The following is a 16,535-nucleotide window of genomic DNA, read 5'->3' on the forward strand; positions in this document are numbered from 1 at the left end:
GGAGGGGAGGGGGGGAGGGGAGGGGAGGGGAGGGGAGGGGAGGGGAGGGGAGGGGAAGGAGGGGAGGGGAGGGGAGGGAGAAAGAGGGAGGAAGGAGACAAAGAGAGGAAGGAAGGGAGGGAGAAAGAAAGGAAGGAAGGAGGAAGGAAGGAAGGGAGGGAGAGAGGGAGGAGAAGGAAGAAAGAGGGGGAGGGGAGGAGAGGGGAGAGGAGAGGAGAGGAAAACGAGCACCAACATAGGTTCACAGATGATAAGCCTGCTGCTTTCAGTCAGCGATCAAGAACTGCTGGCATATAGTAGATACTCAGTAAATAAATCCTTTTCCTTTTCATGTATTCTTTTAAAAATAACAACAACATTTATCGAGCATTTGCTCTGTGCAAGGTGCTGTTCTAAGTGCTTCATATGGTTTCATTCACTTAACACTCACAACAACTTCATAAGGTATCTAAGTACTATTATTATTATTATTTTACAAATGAAGAAACAGACACAAATATTTGCTCACAAATATTTACTGAGCACCTTCTATGTTCCAGATATTGTGCTAGGTCCTGGGCATAAAACAATGGACAAGAAAAATATACTTCCTGTCCTTCAGGAACTCCATCTAGTGCGTGAGATGGGCATTACCAGATAATGACACAAATAATTACTAAATCACAGAATGCTGTGATAGCACATCAAGGGGTAACCTGACCTAGTCTGGGAAGTCAAGGAAGCCTTGCCTGAAGGAGTCATATCGAAGCTAAAGATGAGTAGGAGATAGCTAGGGATAGAGGTGGAAATAGCATGTACAAATGTCCTGGGGTAAGAAAAAGGCTGAGGCATTTGAGGAAATAAGAGGCCAGTATGGCAGGAGTAGGAACAAGGGGAGAATAGAACCGGGTTAAGCCTGGAGAAGGAGCAAGGGCCAGTCTACATGGGGCCTTGAGATGTGTTTCAGACAAACACACCCCTGGAACAGGGAAGAGTCAGAGACACACTGAGTCTGGGTTTCAACAGTGCCTTCAGCTCAGTCTTTCACCAATAAGGTGGGAAAGTATAAACTAAGAATGGAATGGGCCGGGCACAGTGGCTCATGCCTGTAATCCCAACACTTTGGGAGGCCGATGTGGGCAGATCATCTGAGGTCAGGAGTTCGAGACCAGCTTGGCCAACATGGCGAAACCCTGTCTCTACTAAAAACACCAAAATTAGCTGGGCATGGTGGCACACGCTTGTAATCCCAGCTACTCAGGAGGCTGGGGCAGGAGAATCACTTGAACCCTGGAGGCAGAGGTTGCAGTGAGCCAAGATCACAGCACTACACTCCAGCCTGGGCAACACAGTGAGACTCCATCTCAAAAAAAAAAAAAAAAAAAACACAGAATGGAATGATTTGGTCAATTGAATAATATTTGCTAAAGAATACTGACTAATTTTATGCAATCTAAAAAAGCTCTCTAGCGACATGTTACAGAATTAAAACCTTGAACTTATATGAAACCACCTGTGAATAACAGGAAAAATTGCTAATGGAGTGACAGAGTCATAAATCCAAAGGACCCAGATGGGCTGGGAGGATGAACTAAAACCAGCAGGATGATTTCTCACATGAGATGTCAAGTGTATTTCTGATTTCTGGATATGAAGTAGTTTTGCTTCATAAAATATTGGAAGAAAGTCCCACCACAGTGCACCAACTTCTCTAGCCCTAAAATAAGACACTACAGCTTTCCTAAGTGTCTAACCTTAGGAGTAATAGGTAGGACTCAGCAGTGAGAACACCTACTAGTGCCTGTCATTCCCAAGAGATGAGTAAAGTACATGCTCCTTGAGATGAGCGTGAACCCAACCACAGAGGGCTCCGAACTGTAGCTCGAAGGGGTCTCAATGAGGCAGGCCCTGCTGTACCAAAGAGATGCTGTGTGTGATATGAGAGAGGTCTCCTGGCCCTGTATGCAGGAGACCAGCAAGGCAAAAGAGCCACCAAGCTCAACCTTGTGAATTGAGAACAATCTTGACTGTAATTCAGTCCGGTCTTCTGGAGACATTGAGAAAAATTTTAAAAGTTCTGAACTACTAACAGGGTAAAAGCCATATATAAAATTTTTAATTAAAATAAATATATATGCATATAGGTATTTGCTTATATATATTCATTCCTGCCTTTAGGTAAAGTCAGTAACAACTGTACTTTTTCCGGATGGGGGAAGCCTGACTCGATTGTGGGTCGTATGAAAAGGGCCCAGAAATTTGCACCGACCTCAAGCCCAGCATGAACCAGCACCATGGTAACTGTCATGAAAAAGGCAAATGCTAACTTAGGCGGCATGAGATCATGGGAGAGAATGGCTCCACTCTATTCCAGGCTGTTCTAGGAAGTTGCCTTCTCTTCCAGGCACCTCTTTCATGGGGCACTAACAAGCCAGATGGTGTTTAAAGCAGAATAAAGAGGGGGCTGGGGGGACTGGAAACCATGAAATGTGAGGAAGAATTGAGGGACATGAGGACAGGGGGGACACATCTACCTAAAGAGAAAATTTATATAAAACGTAAGAGCCATCTTCAAATAGCTGAAGGGTTTCTCCACAGAAAAGACAGAAGACATTCTTCTCTCATACACAACAGGACAAAACAAGGAATAAAAGTATTAAGAAAGGTATTAAGTGTATTAAAAGTAATAACATCCTGGGTGTCCAAGAAAGAATACAAAAAAGGTTACAGGAAGGTGGATTCTGGCTCAGTAAAGACAGAACTTTCATATAACCCACCTGTCTAAAAAAATGAAGAGTTAACTTATCAGAGAACTCCTTGGCCATGGACTATGTAAATACCAACCTATTTTAAATTCAATCCCCCACCTCCATGTGCCCCAATACCAATTAGCTCCAAATCAGCTCTATTTTTTCCATGAATAACCATCATATTCTAACACAGTATATGTCTATTGTTGATTGTATGTTCTCACTGACTAGAATATAATATCCAGTTCAGTAAGAATTTTTGTCTGTTTTTGTTCACTCATGTATCCTTAATACCTAAAACTGCACCTGGCTTATAGTAGATGCTTAATAAATATTTGTAGAATGAATGAATGAATGGAGGCCAGAAAGCCAAGGATCATAAATGCTATATGACAGGTACTCTTTTTTTTGTTTTTGTGTTGTTTTTTTTTTTTCTTTTTTGGAGACAGCTCTGTCACTCAAGATGGAGTGCAGTGGCGCAATCACGGCTCACCACAGCCTTGAACTCCTGGGCTCAAGTGATCCTCCCATCTTAGCCTTGCAAGTAGCCAGAAACACAGGCACACACCACCACACCTAGCTAATTTCTTAAATTTTTTTTTTTTTTTTAGTGGCAGGGTCTCACTATGTTGCCCAGACTGGCCGCCACCTCGTGGGCTCAAGTGATCTTCCTACCTCAGCTTCCCAAGGTGTTGGGATTACAGGTGTGAACCACCATGCTCGGCCAAAGTAGGTTCTCTTGATCTGGGTCCAGGGAAAAGCTACAGAAAGTCTCTGAACTCCCTAAAAGAAAATGCAAAATCTGGTACATAGGTGCATTTTTCTAGAGAGGGCTTTCGTCTGGTACCCAGAAAGATCCATGACCTAAAAAAGGCTTAAGAATGCCTCAGCAGGCCGGGCGCGATGGCTCACCCCTATAATCCCAACACATTGGGAGACTGAGGCAGATGTATCACTTGAGGTCAGGAGTTCAAGCCAGCCTGGCCAACATGGTAAAACCCATCTCTACCAAAAAGTACAAAAATTATCTGGGCATGGTGACACAAGCCTGTAATCCGAGCTACGGGGGAGGCAGAGGTGGGAGAATCACTTGAACCCAGGAGGTGGAGGTTGCAATGAGCCAAGATTGTGCCACTGCACACCAGCCTGGGCGACAAAGTGAGACTCTGTCTCAAAAAAAAAAGAATGCCTCAGCAGATGAATCTCTGTTGGAGGGAAGGGTTGGACTTGAAAACATGTTAGGATCCTCACCAACTCTGATTCTACAATTCCGTGAAAATGCTGGAGTCTCCAGTTGAAGGGGGAAGAGGCAGAGGATTAAGACCAATAACACTCTGGGAGCCCCAAAACCACAGAAGCCTGGAACAGGTCAGAGCACGGTGGCTGCACTGCCTGCCCCTGTCCTGGCTCAGCAGCACGTGGGGGAAAGAAAGCTGTGGATGGCTTCTGAGCAGGCCTTCCACCATCCTGCTCTTATCACCTCAGTTAAACATGGGGCAGCCACTGCTGAAAAGCTTTGACCCCTGAGTGGTGAGAGTGGGTGACTTCTAAAAGGTGCTGAGCAGTAATGAGCCTCAAGCTGCAGCAACAATTCTCCTTAGCGCTGGCATGAACCTCAGAGTCACAGGATTCCCCTACAGTTCTGGCAGAGCGCCCCCTGGGGTGGCTGGATGGATACTTTCCAGTATCCTATTGCTCTGGGAGGCTAGGCGTCAGGTAGAAAATCTGACTGCTTCAGAAAAAGAGAAAGAGGAAGGTGCTTGCTATTTTAACATGTAGCAACATATAAACAAATGGTTTGATAAACATTCAGGTGCAAGATACTATACTAAGCAATAGGGTGCACGGTGGGTGTTCAACAAACACTTACCTTAGTTGTTTATTAACTCAATATCACTCAGTCCTTCCATATATCCTCCACTTACCATATACCCTGCCATCTTGTGCAGTATTCAACACACATACATTCATGTACACTCGTGCATATATACTGCTCTTTCAACACAAAGCTATCCAGTTTAAGATGGTTGTGTATTAATACAAGCCATCAGATTAACAAAAAATCCAAAGGCCCCAGTGGTTACCTGCTCATCATTGTCTGTGTGAATGCAGTTCTTGTCTGGGTTCAGCTCGGTCACTCTAGCTTTGATCCATTCCACACCAGATGGAATCACACTCGCCATGGGACGACCCGATGAGGACAACTGTTTGGCACCAGCACCCACCAGTGTCCAGATTGGCTGGTAGAAATGTCTCTAAGAAACAAAGTATTTGAAAATTTATTGCAGTTTGACACTGATCAAAAGGGGTCATAGCTAACAGTATGAGCTAGATTCCCTCAGTTACTCCCTCCTGACTCTTAGAGCATCGTATGGAAAGGTCTCCACAAAATTAGCTCCCTCTATTATGTGTCTCCTATTATGGTAAGTTCTGAAGGACAGTCACTCAACACAAGAATTCTTCCAAGATCATCGAAAAAGCTATAAACTATCTTTAGTGACCACTGCATTATTTATTGCTGAAAGTTGATTTGGTGTTTAATATGTACATGTTATATACACATGCGTATCTACACACATATTATGGATACTTCATATGAACAAATATTTTAAAAATTAAGCCCAGTAGCCTAAATATGGCCCCTCAGGAGCATGTGAAGACAGAGGTAAGTCTGGAAGGTTTACAGCCACTTCCAGGGGTCCTCTAAACTTCATTCACTTCCAACTGTGTCTCCCAAGCCCAGTGAGGGCTGTGTTTCCTGATCAGCCTTTCTTCTACTTTCTCAGACCCTCAGAGACTGTACACCCAAAGACAGTAAGTACCAGATCCTGCTCCACAATGCAATGCATGCCCAAACTTTCACTATCTTCTGGAGTTTTCTTGCTTCAGATGGTCCATTCTTTTTTTTTTTTTTTTTTTTTTTAGACAATCTCACCCAATCACCCAGGCTGGAGTGCAGTGGTATGATCTCGGCTCACTGCAACCTCCACCTCCTGGGTTCAGGTGATGCTTCTGCCTCAGCCTTCCGAGTAGCTGGGACTTACAGGCATGTGCCACCACACCTGGCTAATTTTTGCATTTTTAGCAGAGATAGGGTTTCACCAGGTTACCTAGGCTGGTCTTGAACTCCTGACCTCAGGTGATCTGCCTGCCTCAGCCTCCCAAAGTGCTGGGATTACAGGATGAACCACTGTGCCTGGCAACAGATAGTCCATTCTTGATCTAAGTTAGTTGTGAAAGTTCTGGACATAGGGGCAAAGGGCAGATATGTATAATGGCCTCTAAGAATTCCAATCCACTTAGAGTAGACTGCGGACCAAGAGCTCTCAATATTGCCAAAATGCCTCAAAGTGGCGGGCCAGCACTGCCAAAACCCACAGAGAGGTGAAGAGGACACCAGGAATGACTCTGCAGTCTCCCTACAACCAATAATGTGATCCAAGAGGAGGAAGACAGTGGTCTCCATTTAAGCGAGCTCATCAATGGCCAGTCCATCTTGAACAGTAAGAGGAGCAAAAATACAAGCTCAGATTTTATTTTTAGACTATGAACATCAGCTCCAACTATCACTAAACCAGACTCAGCAGGGAAAGTACCAAGCCTGTGGCTCTGGCAACTCCTTCCAGAAATTCCTGCCCTGTACTTTCTCACAGGGCAAGACAAACTTGATTCTGGCCACCTGAATTGTGCCCAGGTCCCAGAAGAGCCAGTCTCCTTACAAAGAGAAGCCCGACTGGGAGACCCACCCATGCATTAGCTAAAATACAACATACACCAGAAAGAGTGGCCACCTGACACAGCTCGCAGACTACTGTCATTTAAAGTAAGGTTCCCGAATTGAAGAGATGCCACTTTACAAAGGAAAATGATAGAGACTGCCCCCTAGTTTCCTCTCAAATCATGGCCCTAGGTAACATCATTCCCTTGAATGGGACAAATCTTGAAAAGGAGTATGTCTTCCTTGTCCTGTCCTCCCCCTGAAACAGGCACCTGATCCATTTTGCTTTTTTCTCCCAAAGATACAGCTCCCAACCGGTACATGCCTGGTTCCGCAGGAAACATTAGGCAAACCACCAAAAATCTTGAATATTTTTCTGAAGCTTTTGGACAATCTTAATATGTTTTTTGCGAGACAGTGCCTTACTCAGTCTTCCCTCCTAGTGTCAGCTACCTTTTCTCCCTTATAACCTGCCCTTGCATTTAAGTTTCTAAGCCCACTGACAGCTTTCCAGAGGCCTCCCTGCCCCCCAGAGCATCATCCCTTCTCCAGACGGGAATGGATAAGAAGGTGCAGTGGCCATTGATTTTCCTCTGGGCAGGAGGTTGGCATTGGGAGAGTGTCGTGGGTTGAATTGTGTCTCTCTCAAAGAAGGATGTTGACGTTCTAACCCCAGTACCTGGGAATGTGACCTTATTTGGAAATAGGGTCTTTGCAAATGTAATCCAATTAAGATGAGGTCATTCTTCAAGAGTGTGCCATAAATCCAACGACTTTGGATTTCTAAGAGGGTCATGTAAAGACACAGGGACACAGAGACACACAGAGAACATTCTGTGAAGATGGAAGCAGAGAACAGAGTGGTACAACTGCAAGCCAGGGAGTGGCAAGGATTTCAGGGTAACCACCAGAAGCTGGGAGAGAGGCATGAGACAAAGCCGCCTGCCCATCCCTCTCACCCAGGCTGCAGGGGAAGCACGGCCTTGCCCATAGCTTGGTTTCAGGCTTCTCACCTCCAGAACTGTGAGGGAATAGACGTTTGTTGTTTTAAGCTACCCAATTTGTAGTAATTAGTTATGGCAGCCCTAAGAAACTAATACAGAGGAGAACAGTAAAAGCCAAGAGATCTGTCCTCCCTCTCTTTCCCTCCACTTCCTCCCAGTCCTTTTGGATAGGCTGCTTTCTGTGCCCAGGAGAAGCCCTAGCCTGGACACATGAAGACCCACTGCTTGATAGTCATACCCAACCCCAGAACACACACACACACTCACACACACACACATATACACACACGTACACACACACCCAGGCCCTCAAGGGGGGAGGCTTACCTCACTGGGCTCAACAATGGCCACATTCTCTGCACCCACTTTCCTCTTCATGCGAGCGGCCATGGTGATTCCACCACTGCCCCCACCCAGCACCAGCACCTCATAATGGTTCCTGGCTGCATGGCTGGCCCCGGTGTGCAGCTGAAGGAGGCCGGCCTGCTGAGTGCCCAGCCTGAGCAGGCAGGCAAAGAGCTGGGCACGGGACCCCGATACCACAGCCACCAGTGGCACCATCTTCAGGCAGGATCAGTCTGGAAAGGAAGAGACAGAGCTATGAGTGCCAAGGTAGAAACCATCATGGGACTGAAGCGTTTTCTTCCCAGGAGGAACGGAGGCCAACATCTGGCCCACTCCCACTGGTCCCCATCATCTCTCAAGACCACTTTCCCCGCTGGCTATGGTCCCAAGGCCTCCTGAGAGCACCCAATTGGTAGCTATCAATTGATTATACTTTCCATTTCTCCCCTTCCTCCTATGCTCAGGCTATCGAGGACTTGGAACCAAATTCCCCAATTCTTTAATTCTTTCCTAATAACCTGTCTGTGCCCATCCTTGTCCATCCATAAGATCTAGGGCACCATCTGGCTGTATCCAGCTGTTGGCCCATTCTCCACTGAGGTACACTCTCCAATGCTTTCTCTGGGTTTTCAGTCCATTAAAACTGATATACGAGTCCACAATTAGAGACCTACAACATTCCTTGCAGTAAAAAGCACCTGAGACCTTGCTGAAACAGAAACCATCCAGCAAGAAACCCACCTTCTGCAACTCAGAGTACCCACCAAGACAATCAAGGCCGCAGCCCCCATCCAGAGGCCTCCTGGCTCTGCTTGCCCAGGGAAATACAGTGTAATTAAATCACTGGCTACAGACACACAAGTGAAGGCCCTCTACACCTCTAGCAATTTCAGCCAGATGATTTCAGAAAGCCATAAAAGGAGCCCTACATGGTATCATAAAGTTATATTTTACTGAAGGAATCTGCACATGCTGCTGACCAGTCTCTTATTACATCCAATTCAGTAAACAATTTATCCTTAACAGTTCCTCCGAGAGACTCACTTTACCTTTAAGAAAACCTGTTTCTACTCTGAGCAGTGAGTGCTTTGGCAGAGAGGAAATTAAGGCTTCTCAGAGACTGACCTTTGCTTCACCCCACGCACAAAGCTGGCCCGACAGCCAGGACCCCATCCACTTGTAAACCTTGAGTGACCCCGACTCATATCTCCCTCCCTGGGTATGACAGTGCCCCAAATCCTACCGTCAAGTCCAGTGCTTAGGGTTCAACACTGCTCCAAGAACCCTTTATGAAAATGTAAGTGTCCAGCTGGGGATTAACACTTACAGCTGCTAAGGTTACTAACTTCTTAATGAAATGACTTCATTATATCATTTTCCCCCTCCCGACTGGAGAAGAGGAAGTCTGCACAAGGGGATTAGAGAAAGCTGAGAGGGCAAAGGGGCTATAAAAAGAAAGGCCTTGGAGAGGCGGAAAAATAATAGGGAATGGGAAAGAGGAGCCGAGGGGCTGTTAAGATTAACTTTATTCCAGAGTTTTGGTGCCCCAACAACTTCTCCAGTATTTCAGATCTGAGAAGCAACCTAGAGCTGTATGAAGGAGACTTGGAGGCCCACGGTAAGTAGAACAGGCACATACAGTGTTTCCAGGAGTCTAGAGTCAATACAACCCTTCTGGAAACTTACGCTTTGATCCTGCATTCCCATTTCTAGGAATCTAATCTAAGGAAATAACCTCTAATACTGAAGAAGAAAAACCACTACAAAGATGTTTTTCACAAATGTATTCATAATCTGGTCACCCCTCTGTTAATTGGCTTGTGGATTAGGGCTAATTATGTCCTGGGGACAGAAAAAAAAACTGCAGTCTCCACACAGGCCAGGAAAGGCTCAGGACACCACTTTAATATGGGGACAGAGAGCAATCCAAATATCAAAACACTGGGGAAGGGTTAACTAAAACATGGAACCCAAGATGATTTCTGTAGTCTTTTAAAATTATGTTCATAAAAATTACATAGGCCAGGTGTGGTGGTTCACACCTGTAATCCCAGCACTTTGGGAGGCCAAGGCAGGTGGATCACCCAAGGTCAGCAGTTCAAGACCACCCTGGCCAATATGGTGAAACCCTGTCTCTAGTAAAAATACAAAAATTTTTAGCCAGGCGTGGTGGTGTGCACCTGTAATCCCAGCTACTAGGGAGGCTGAGCCATGAGAATTGCTTGAACCCAGGAGGCAGAGGTTGCAATGAGCTGAGAGATCATGCCACTGCACTCCAACCTGGGTGACAGAGTGAGACTGTCTCTCTCTCTCTCTCTCTCTCTCTCTTCATATATATATATATATATATAAAATGTTTACATCATGATCAGGAAACAAATTAGAAATGCAATATTCTCTCAACTATGTAAGAGAAAATGTATTAGAAAAAACAAAGCCAAAATCTTAACACTGGTAAGTGGTTTTCTCTGGGTTTTAGAATAATGAGTGATTTTGATTTCTTCAGCTTTTACATATTTTATAAAAGTCTCTACTATACACATACATTAATACTGGCTGGGCATGGTGGCTCACACCTGTAACCCCAGCACTTTAGGAGGCTGAGAGTGGGGGATCACCCAGGAGTTTGAGACCAGCATGGAAAACATAGGGAAACCCCATCTCTATTAAAAAAAAAAAAAAAAATTAGCCAGGCATATTGGTGCATCCAGCTACTAGAGAGGCTGAAGTGGAAGGATCACTCAAGCCCAGGAGGTCAAGGCCACAGTGATCTGTGATTTCACCACTGTACTCCAGCCTGGGGACAGAGGGAGACCTTGTCTCAAAATAAATAAATAAAATTAATATTAATAAAATCTTCCTTTAGATGATAATTAACATTTACTAAGTCCTCTACATAAGCATTTAACTTGTGAGTTGGCTACCACTATCATTCCCATTTAACAGATGGTAAAACTAAGGCATATAGCAGTTAAGTAACTGTCAAGGTTATACAGCCCATGGGTGGACTGTGATTTGTACCCAGGTATTTTTGTGTCAGAGCCTCTACTTTAAACCACTACACCGTACTATCTCTATGACCTTTAGAACAATATGTCTCAACAGCAACAAAACAATGCTTGTGTGATAATGTTAAATGGGAAAAAAAAAAGGGGGGGGTATACTTTCTACAACTTCCCAGAAAAGGGAAACCATTTTTCAAGGTACTGATACCTAAATATTAGCAATGGTTTTAATATGATTATAATTATTTTTCCTCTTCTTTGTGTGTACTTTTCTCAAGTTTTCTTTAATACATTATACATTTAAAATTTCTTAAATTACTCAAACAGATTTTTTTTTAGATTGAAGAGAAGAAGAAATCACCAAGTAAGACATGGATGTTTCATACGGAAGGAAGAAGATATTTCATGGTGCATACCCAGTCATCACATCCTGCCTTTCATTCTAAATGTCCACAGAATGATAGAATCACAGCGCAAAACTTCTCACTTTCCAGAAAATAAAAATCATGTTTTCATGGTCCTGACACTATATCTATCCCCATGGAAAAGGCCCCATAGAAAGAACCCCACAGGGCAGGGGCAGGAGGAGGCCTGGCTCAGTTTCTGATTTCCAGCCACCCCGTCTGAGGTTGTTTGGCCTCCTAGTGGTACAAAAGTTGAGAAAAAATTATTCAGGCAGATAGTGAGGGTATGGAAGTCCTCGGTAAGGTTTTCATTTTAATGAAAAGCAGCCCCAAGTCATTTTCCTGTCTAACAAAGAGCAGCCTGTAAAATCGAGATGCAGACATAGATGCTGGCAGTTGTGCCAATCATGTTCAAGATGGCGGCTCCATTTTCCCTCTGTCAGCCATGTGTACAGTAAGGAGCAGATAAGATGGCCCCAACTAAGGGGAACGTTCATTTGCATAATAAGATTAGGGTGCGGAGGCCAGCCTTCCTGACGCACTATGTAAACATCACACCTGATCAAACCAATCTGTGAGCCCTATTAAATCAGACACGGCCTCCACCAACCTGACTGTAAAATCTGATACATCCACCACCAGCCAGGTCTTTCCACTCAGAAGACCCCTCTCTCTCAATAGAGTTGTTTTTCTTTCTCTTTTCTTCTGCCTATTAAACCTCCACTCCTAAACTCCTTGTGTGTGTCCGTGTCCTAAATTTTCCTGGCGCAAGACAATAAGTCATGGGTATACACCCCAGTCAACGTAGCCACTTCACTAGCTCCCTTCCAGGCTAACACCTCATGGTTCCTCTCTTGAAAATGTACACAAATATTTCTCTCACTCAGCCAAGAAGCCTACTTCTGCTTTATTTCATTAATTATCCATAGCCTATTCCTGGATTCAGTATTTATAAACAAAAAGTCCTCTGAACCAGTTTTATTGACATCATTGACAGTCACATAGCAGAATGTCCTGGCCTTTGCAGTCAAATTTCACTTTCGAACTATAAGCAACAACTTCAAAAACACAAAAGAATATGTTAGAGGGAATGTCCAAGTTTCAAAATGCCGAAAAATCTCAATTACTCTCTAATTCTAACAATGTAACTTCACCTAAACTTCCAAATCAGAAAACCCAGAACCATAATCCAGCCCTGCCTGTGGAGAAGGTGGAGCACGATGCAATGTCAAAGAAACAAACCAGGGCAAGAATCGTAATTTTTTAATGCCACTTCTTTTTTTTTTTTTTTTTTTCTTTTTTGAGTCTGGCTCTGTCACCCAGGCTGGAGGGCAGTGAGGAGATCTCAGCTCACTGCAACCTCCACTTCCCGAGTTCAAGCAATTTTCCTGTCTCAGCCTCCTGAGTAGCTGGGATTACAGGCACGCGCCCCCATGCCCAGCTAATTTTTTGTATTTTTAGTAGACACGGGGTTTCACCATTTTAGCCAGGCTGGCCTCATGTAATCTGCCCACCTCGCCGTCCCAAAGTGCTGGATTACAGGCATAAACCACCCCACCCAGCCTAAATGCCACTTTTAAACCATGGTATAATATAAAACATATTCTGTCTTTGTTCCTGGCTCCTAGCTCAAAGTTCCTAAAACCCTTGGGATTACCTGAGTGATGGAAGTGTCATTTGTTTTTCATAATGAGTCCCTGAGTTTATGCTAGTAAGGGGACTCAAGGTGGGATCCCTAGATGGCTTCAGGATAGGGCTGGTCACCAGAAAAACCAAACATGTGACTGTGATTAGAGGGCTGGAACTCTCAGTCCCACCTCCAACCTTGGGAAGGGGAGTGGGGCTGGAAACTGAGCTCTATAAAAGCTCTTCAACAATAAGACAAGAGCTTCCAGGTTGGTGAACTCACTGATGTGCTGGATGGTGGTGTGACCAGAGAGGGCCTGGAAGCTCTGCACCACCCTGCTACCTTGCCCTGTATGTCTCTTCCATATGGCAATTCCTGAGCTGTATCCCTTATACTAAACCAGTAAACCGAGGTAGAGTGTTCCCCTGAGTTCTTTGAGTAGTTCTAGCTGATTATCGAACCTGAGGAGGATGGATCATGGGAGCCTTGGAATTTGTAGTTGGCCAGACACAGGTGCGGGTCCCCTTGGGGCCAGCAGCAGATGCCCTGCCTGGCTGGCATCTGAAGTGAGGGCAGTCTTGCAGGACTGAGCTTTAAACTATGGGGCCTCCACTAACTCTGGAAGCTAATGTCACAACTGAATTGAATTACTGGGCACCTAGTTGGTACTGATTGGTATTGAAAAAGATAACATATATTTGATATTAGAAGTGGCATCAGAAAACATCACTTAGGAACCAACAGGAATTACTGACATTGACCTAAAGTAAGTCTATAGTAACAAGCAGAGAAAGAAACAGTTGAAGGAAGTAACAGCCACACAATCTTTCTTTCTTTCTTTTTTTTTTTTTGAGGCGGAATCTTGCTCTGTTGCCCAGGCTGGATCTCGGCTCACTGCAACCTCCACCTCCCGAGTTCAAGCGATTCTCCTGCCTTGGCACCCACGAGTAGCTGGGATTACAGGTGCCTGCCACCACACCCAGCTAAGTTTGTATTATTAGTAGAGATGGGGTTTCACCATTTGGCCAGGCTGGTCTTGAACTCCTGACCTCAAGTAATCTACCTGCCTCGGCCTCCCAAAATGCTGGGATTACAGGTGTGAGCCACCCTGCCCGGCCAGCCACACAATCTTAACCAGAAGGCAAAAAAAAAAAAAGGGAGGCTTACGCCTATAATCCCAACACTTTAGGGAGGCTGAAGTGGGTGGGTCACTTAAGATCAGGACTTTCAGAACAGCCTGGCCAATGTGGTGAAAACTGGTCTCTTCAAAAATTAGAAAAAATTAGCTGGACCTGGGGGACATGGTTGCCCGCACCTGTAATCCCAGCTACTCTGAAAGCTGAGGTACAAGAATTGCTAGAACCCGGAAGGCGGAGGTGACTGTGAGCTGAGATCACACTGCTGCACTCCAGCCTGGGCAACAGAGTGGGACTCTGTCTCAAAAAAAACAAAAAAAAGACAAAAAAAAGAAGAAGACCAAACTGGACCCTAAAGTCAGCAGAGAAAAAATAGAAAACTGAAAACTTCTGTCAGCAAGGAGCAAAAATCTGATATGATTTCTTAGTCTCCTCAGAAGATAGCCTGAAACACTTAACTTTTTTAAGAAATAAGAATTAACTACCGGCCGGACGTGGTGGGTCATGCCTGTAATCCCAGCACTTCAGGAGGCCAAGGTGGGCAGATCACTTGAGGTCAAGAATTTAAGACTAGCCTGGCCAACATATCGAAACCCCCTCTCTACTAAAAATACAAAAATAAGCCAGGAGTGGTGGCACACACTTGTAATCCCAGCTGCTTGAGAGGCTGAGGCAAAAGAATTGCTTAAACCCAGGAGGCAGGGGTTGTAGTGAGCCGAGATCATGCCACTGCACTCCAGCCTGGGCAACAGAATGAGACTCTGTCTCAAAAAAAAGAAAGAAAGAAAGAAAAAGAAAAAAATCAATAAATAAAGTAAATTTAACTTTCATGTACCAAATGGCACATGCAATATATATTTTATAATCAAATAGTATTATGCTTTTAAGTTAGATTAATATTCCTCTATTAATTCTAAATTGATTGCATCCCTCCTTCAAAGAATCGGAATGAATGCTTTGATACGACCGCAGTCTAACTGGAAAAGTAAAGTCCCTGTTGATTGAAAGATAAGACAGCTGACTGGGCATCCCCTGCTTCCATCACTGGCCCCTGGTTCCACACCTGGTCTGGACAAGTCTTTGGGACTTCATACCTTTCCACTACAGCGCTTCCTGGACAAGCAATACAGACTGCCTGTGTCAAAAGTGTCCTAATCTTATGTCACATGACATGGTTTGTGAGCAGCCAGGGCACCTGGCAGAGTTCAAACAGAGCTGCTCGCTAAGTAAGAATTACTCAGAGCATTCTTAATGAAAGATCCACCAAGCCAAGGATTGTCATCAACCCTTCAGCTATTTTTGCTTTTGAGGACACAGTGGGTCTCTGACTTAACAATTGTCTCCTCTCAAGCCTAGGCCAGGCTGGGCCCACTCTGCTTTGGGTTTCAATAACCACAGGGTCAACCTTTAACAGATCGCTTTGCAGAACACTTCCAAAATCAAAGAGGAAAACAGACGACAAACAGGCTCCAGCTCTTGTCGCCTACCCTGTTCCTCCCGCCAGACCCGGGCCAAGCTTACTGTGAGCTTGTGTCTGGATCTGTAGCTTCCAGTCTCAGGGCACCAGCGAGCACTGTGGACACAGCACGGATCAGGCTTACACCTGGTGCCCAGGTGGAGGAACTGCTGGAAAACTCCTCCTCCTCCTTAACTAAATCCTCCCACCTGGGCTTTCTGGGCATATTTAATTAATTAAGTCAGCCCTAATGCTATTATCAGTTATTTACACCTCTTAACCAAATATTTTCTTATTTCACATCCAGAAGACAGGATTTGGTAGGAAAATAACCTATTTTGGCCGGGTGTGGTGGCTCACGCCTGTAATCTCAGCACTTTGGGAGGCCAAGGCAGGCAGACCATGAGGTCAGGAGATCAAGACCATCCTGGCCAACATGGTGAAACCCTGTCTCTCCTAAAAATACGAAAATTAGCTGGATGTGGTGGCGCATGCCTGTTATCCCAGCTACTGGGAAAGCTGAAGCATGAGAATCGCTTGAATCCAGAAAGCGGAGGTTGCAGTGAGCCAAGATCGCACCACTGCACTCCAGTCTGGCAACAGCGCAAGATTCCATCTCAAAAAAATATCATCGAAATAATAACTAACATTTCTTGTTTACCAGTTGTACTTGTGCTGTCTCAAAGACTCCTCATAACCTTTTAAATAGAATTCCCATTTTACAGATTATAAAATTGAGGGTTTGAGTAGAGATAGAGAACTTGCCTAAGGCCACATGACTAAGCAACAGAACTTAATTCAAACTAATAATTCAGGAAAAATGCCTATTGGCTGAAATTATTTTATTTTGTTTTTGAGACAGTCTCGCTCTGTTGTCCAGGCTGGAGTGCAGCAGCATGATCTCCACTCACTGCAGCCTCCGCCTCCTGGGCTTAAGCGATTCTGGTGCCTCAAGTCTCTGGAGTAGCTGGGATTACAGGCACCCACAACCATGCCCAGCTATTTTTCTACTTTTAGTCCAGCTAATTTTTCTACTTTTAGTAGAGACAGGATTTCGCCATGTTGGCCAGGCTAGTCTCAAACTCCTGGCCTCAAGAGATCCACCCGCCTC

At 44.8% G+C, this 16,535-nt stretch overlaps 1 protein-coding gene and 1 long non-coding RNA gene across 7 annotated transcripts in view; one reads left to right on the top strand and one right to left on the bottom strand.

Moving 5' to 3' along the window:
• Positions 1–16,535, bottom strand: part of SQOR (sulfide quinone oxidoreductase) — a 64,497-nt gene that overhangs the window by 31,265 nt on the left and 16,697 nt on the right. For all 5 annotated transcript variants that reach the window (XM_033190225.1, XM_033190224.1, XM_033190223.1 and 2 more), the window contains 2 exons: positions 7,779–8,029; positions 4,814–4,984 (listed from right to left, as the gene is read on the bottom strand). In XM_033190225.1, coding sequence (XP_033046116.1) covers positions 4,814–4,984; positions 7,779–8,012 — 405 coding nt within the window. In that variant the 5' untranslated portion in view covers positions 8,013–8,029. The remainder of the gene's footprint in view (positions 1–4,813; positions 4,985–7,778; positions 8,030–16,535) is intronic.
• LOC117070715 lies at positions 7,970–11,289 on the top strand. Of its 2 annotated transcripts, none has more exons than XR_004432021.1 (3): positions 7,970–8,063; positions 9,331–9,414; positions 11,129–11,289. It is a non-coding gene; the product is annotated as an uncharacterized LOC117070715 (long non-coding RNA). The 2 variants fall into 2 exon arrangements; XR_004432020.1 differs by lacking the exon at positions 7,970–8,063 and adding an exon at positions 8,118–8,208.

This window comes from Trachypithecus francoisi, unplaced genomic scaffold (genome assembly GCF_009764315.1).
Source record: "Trachypithecus francoisi isolate TF-2019V2 unplaced genomic scaffold, Tfra_2.0 Lachesis_group3, whole genome shotgun sequence".
Lineage (NCBI taxonomy): Eukaryota > Metazoa > Chordata > Mammalia > Primates > Cercopithecidae > Trachypithecus > Trachypithecus francoisi.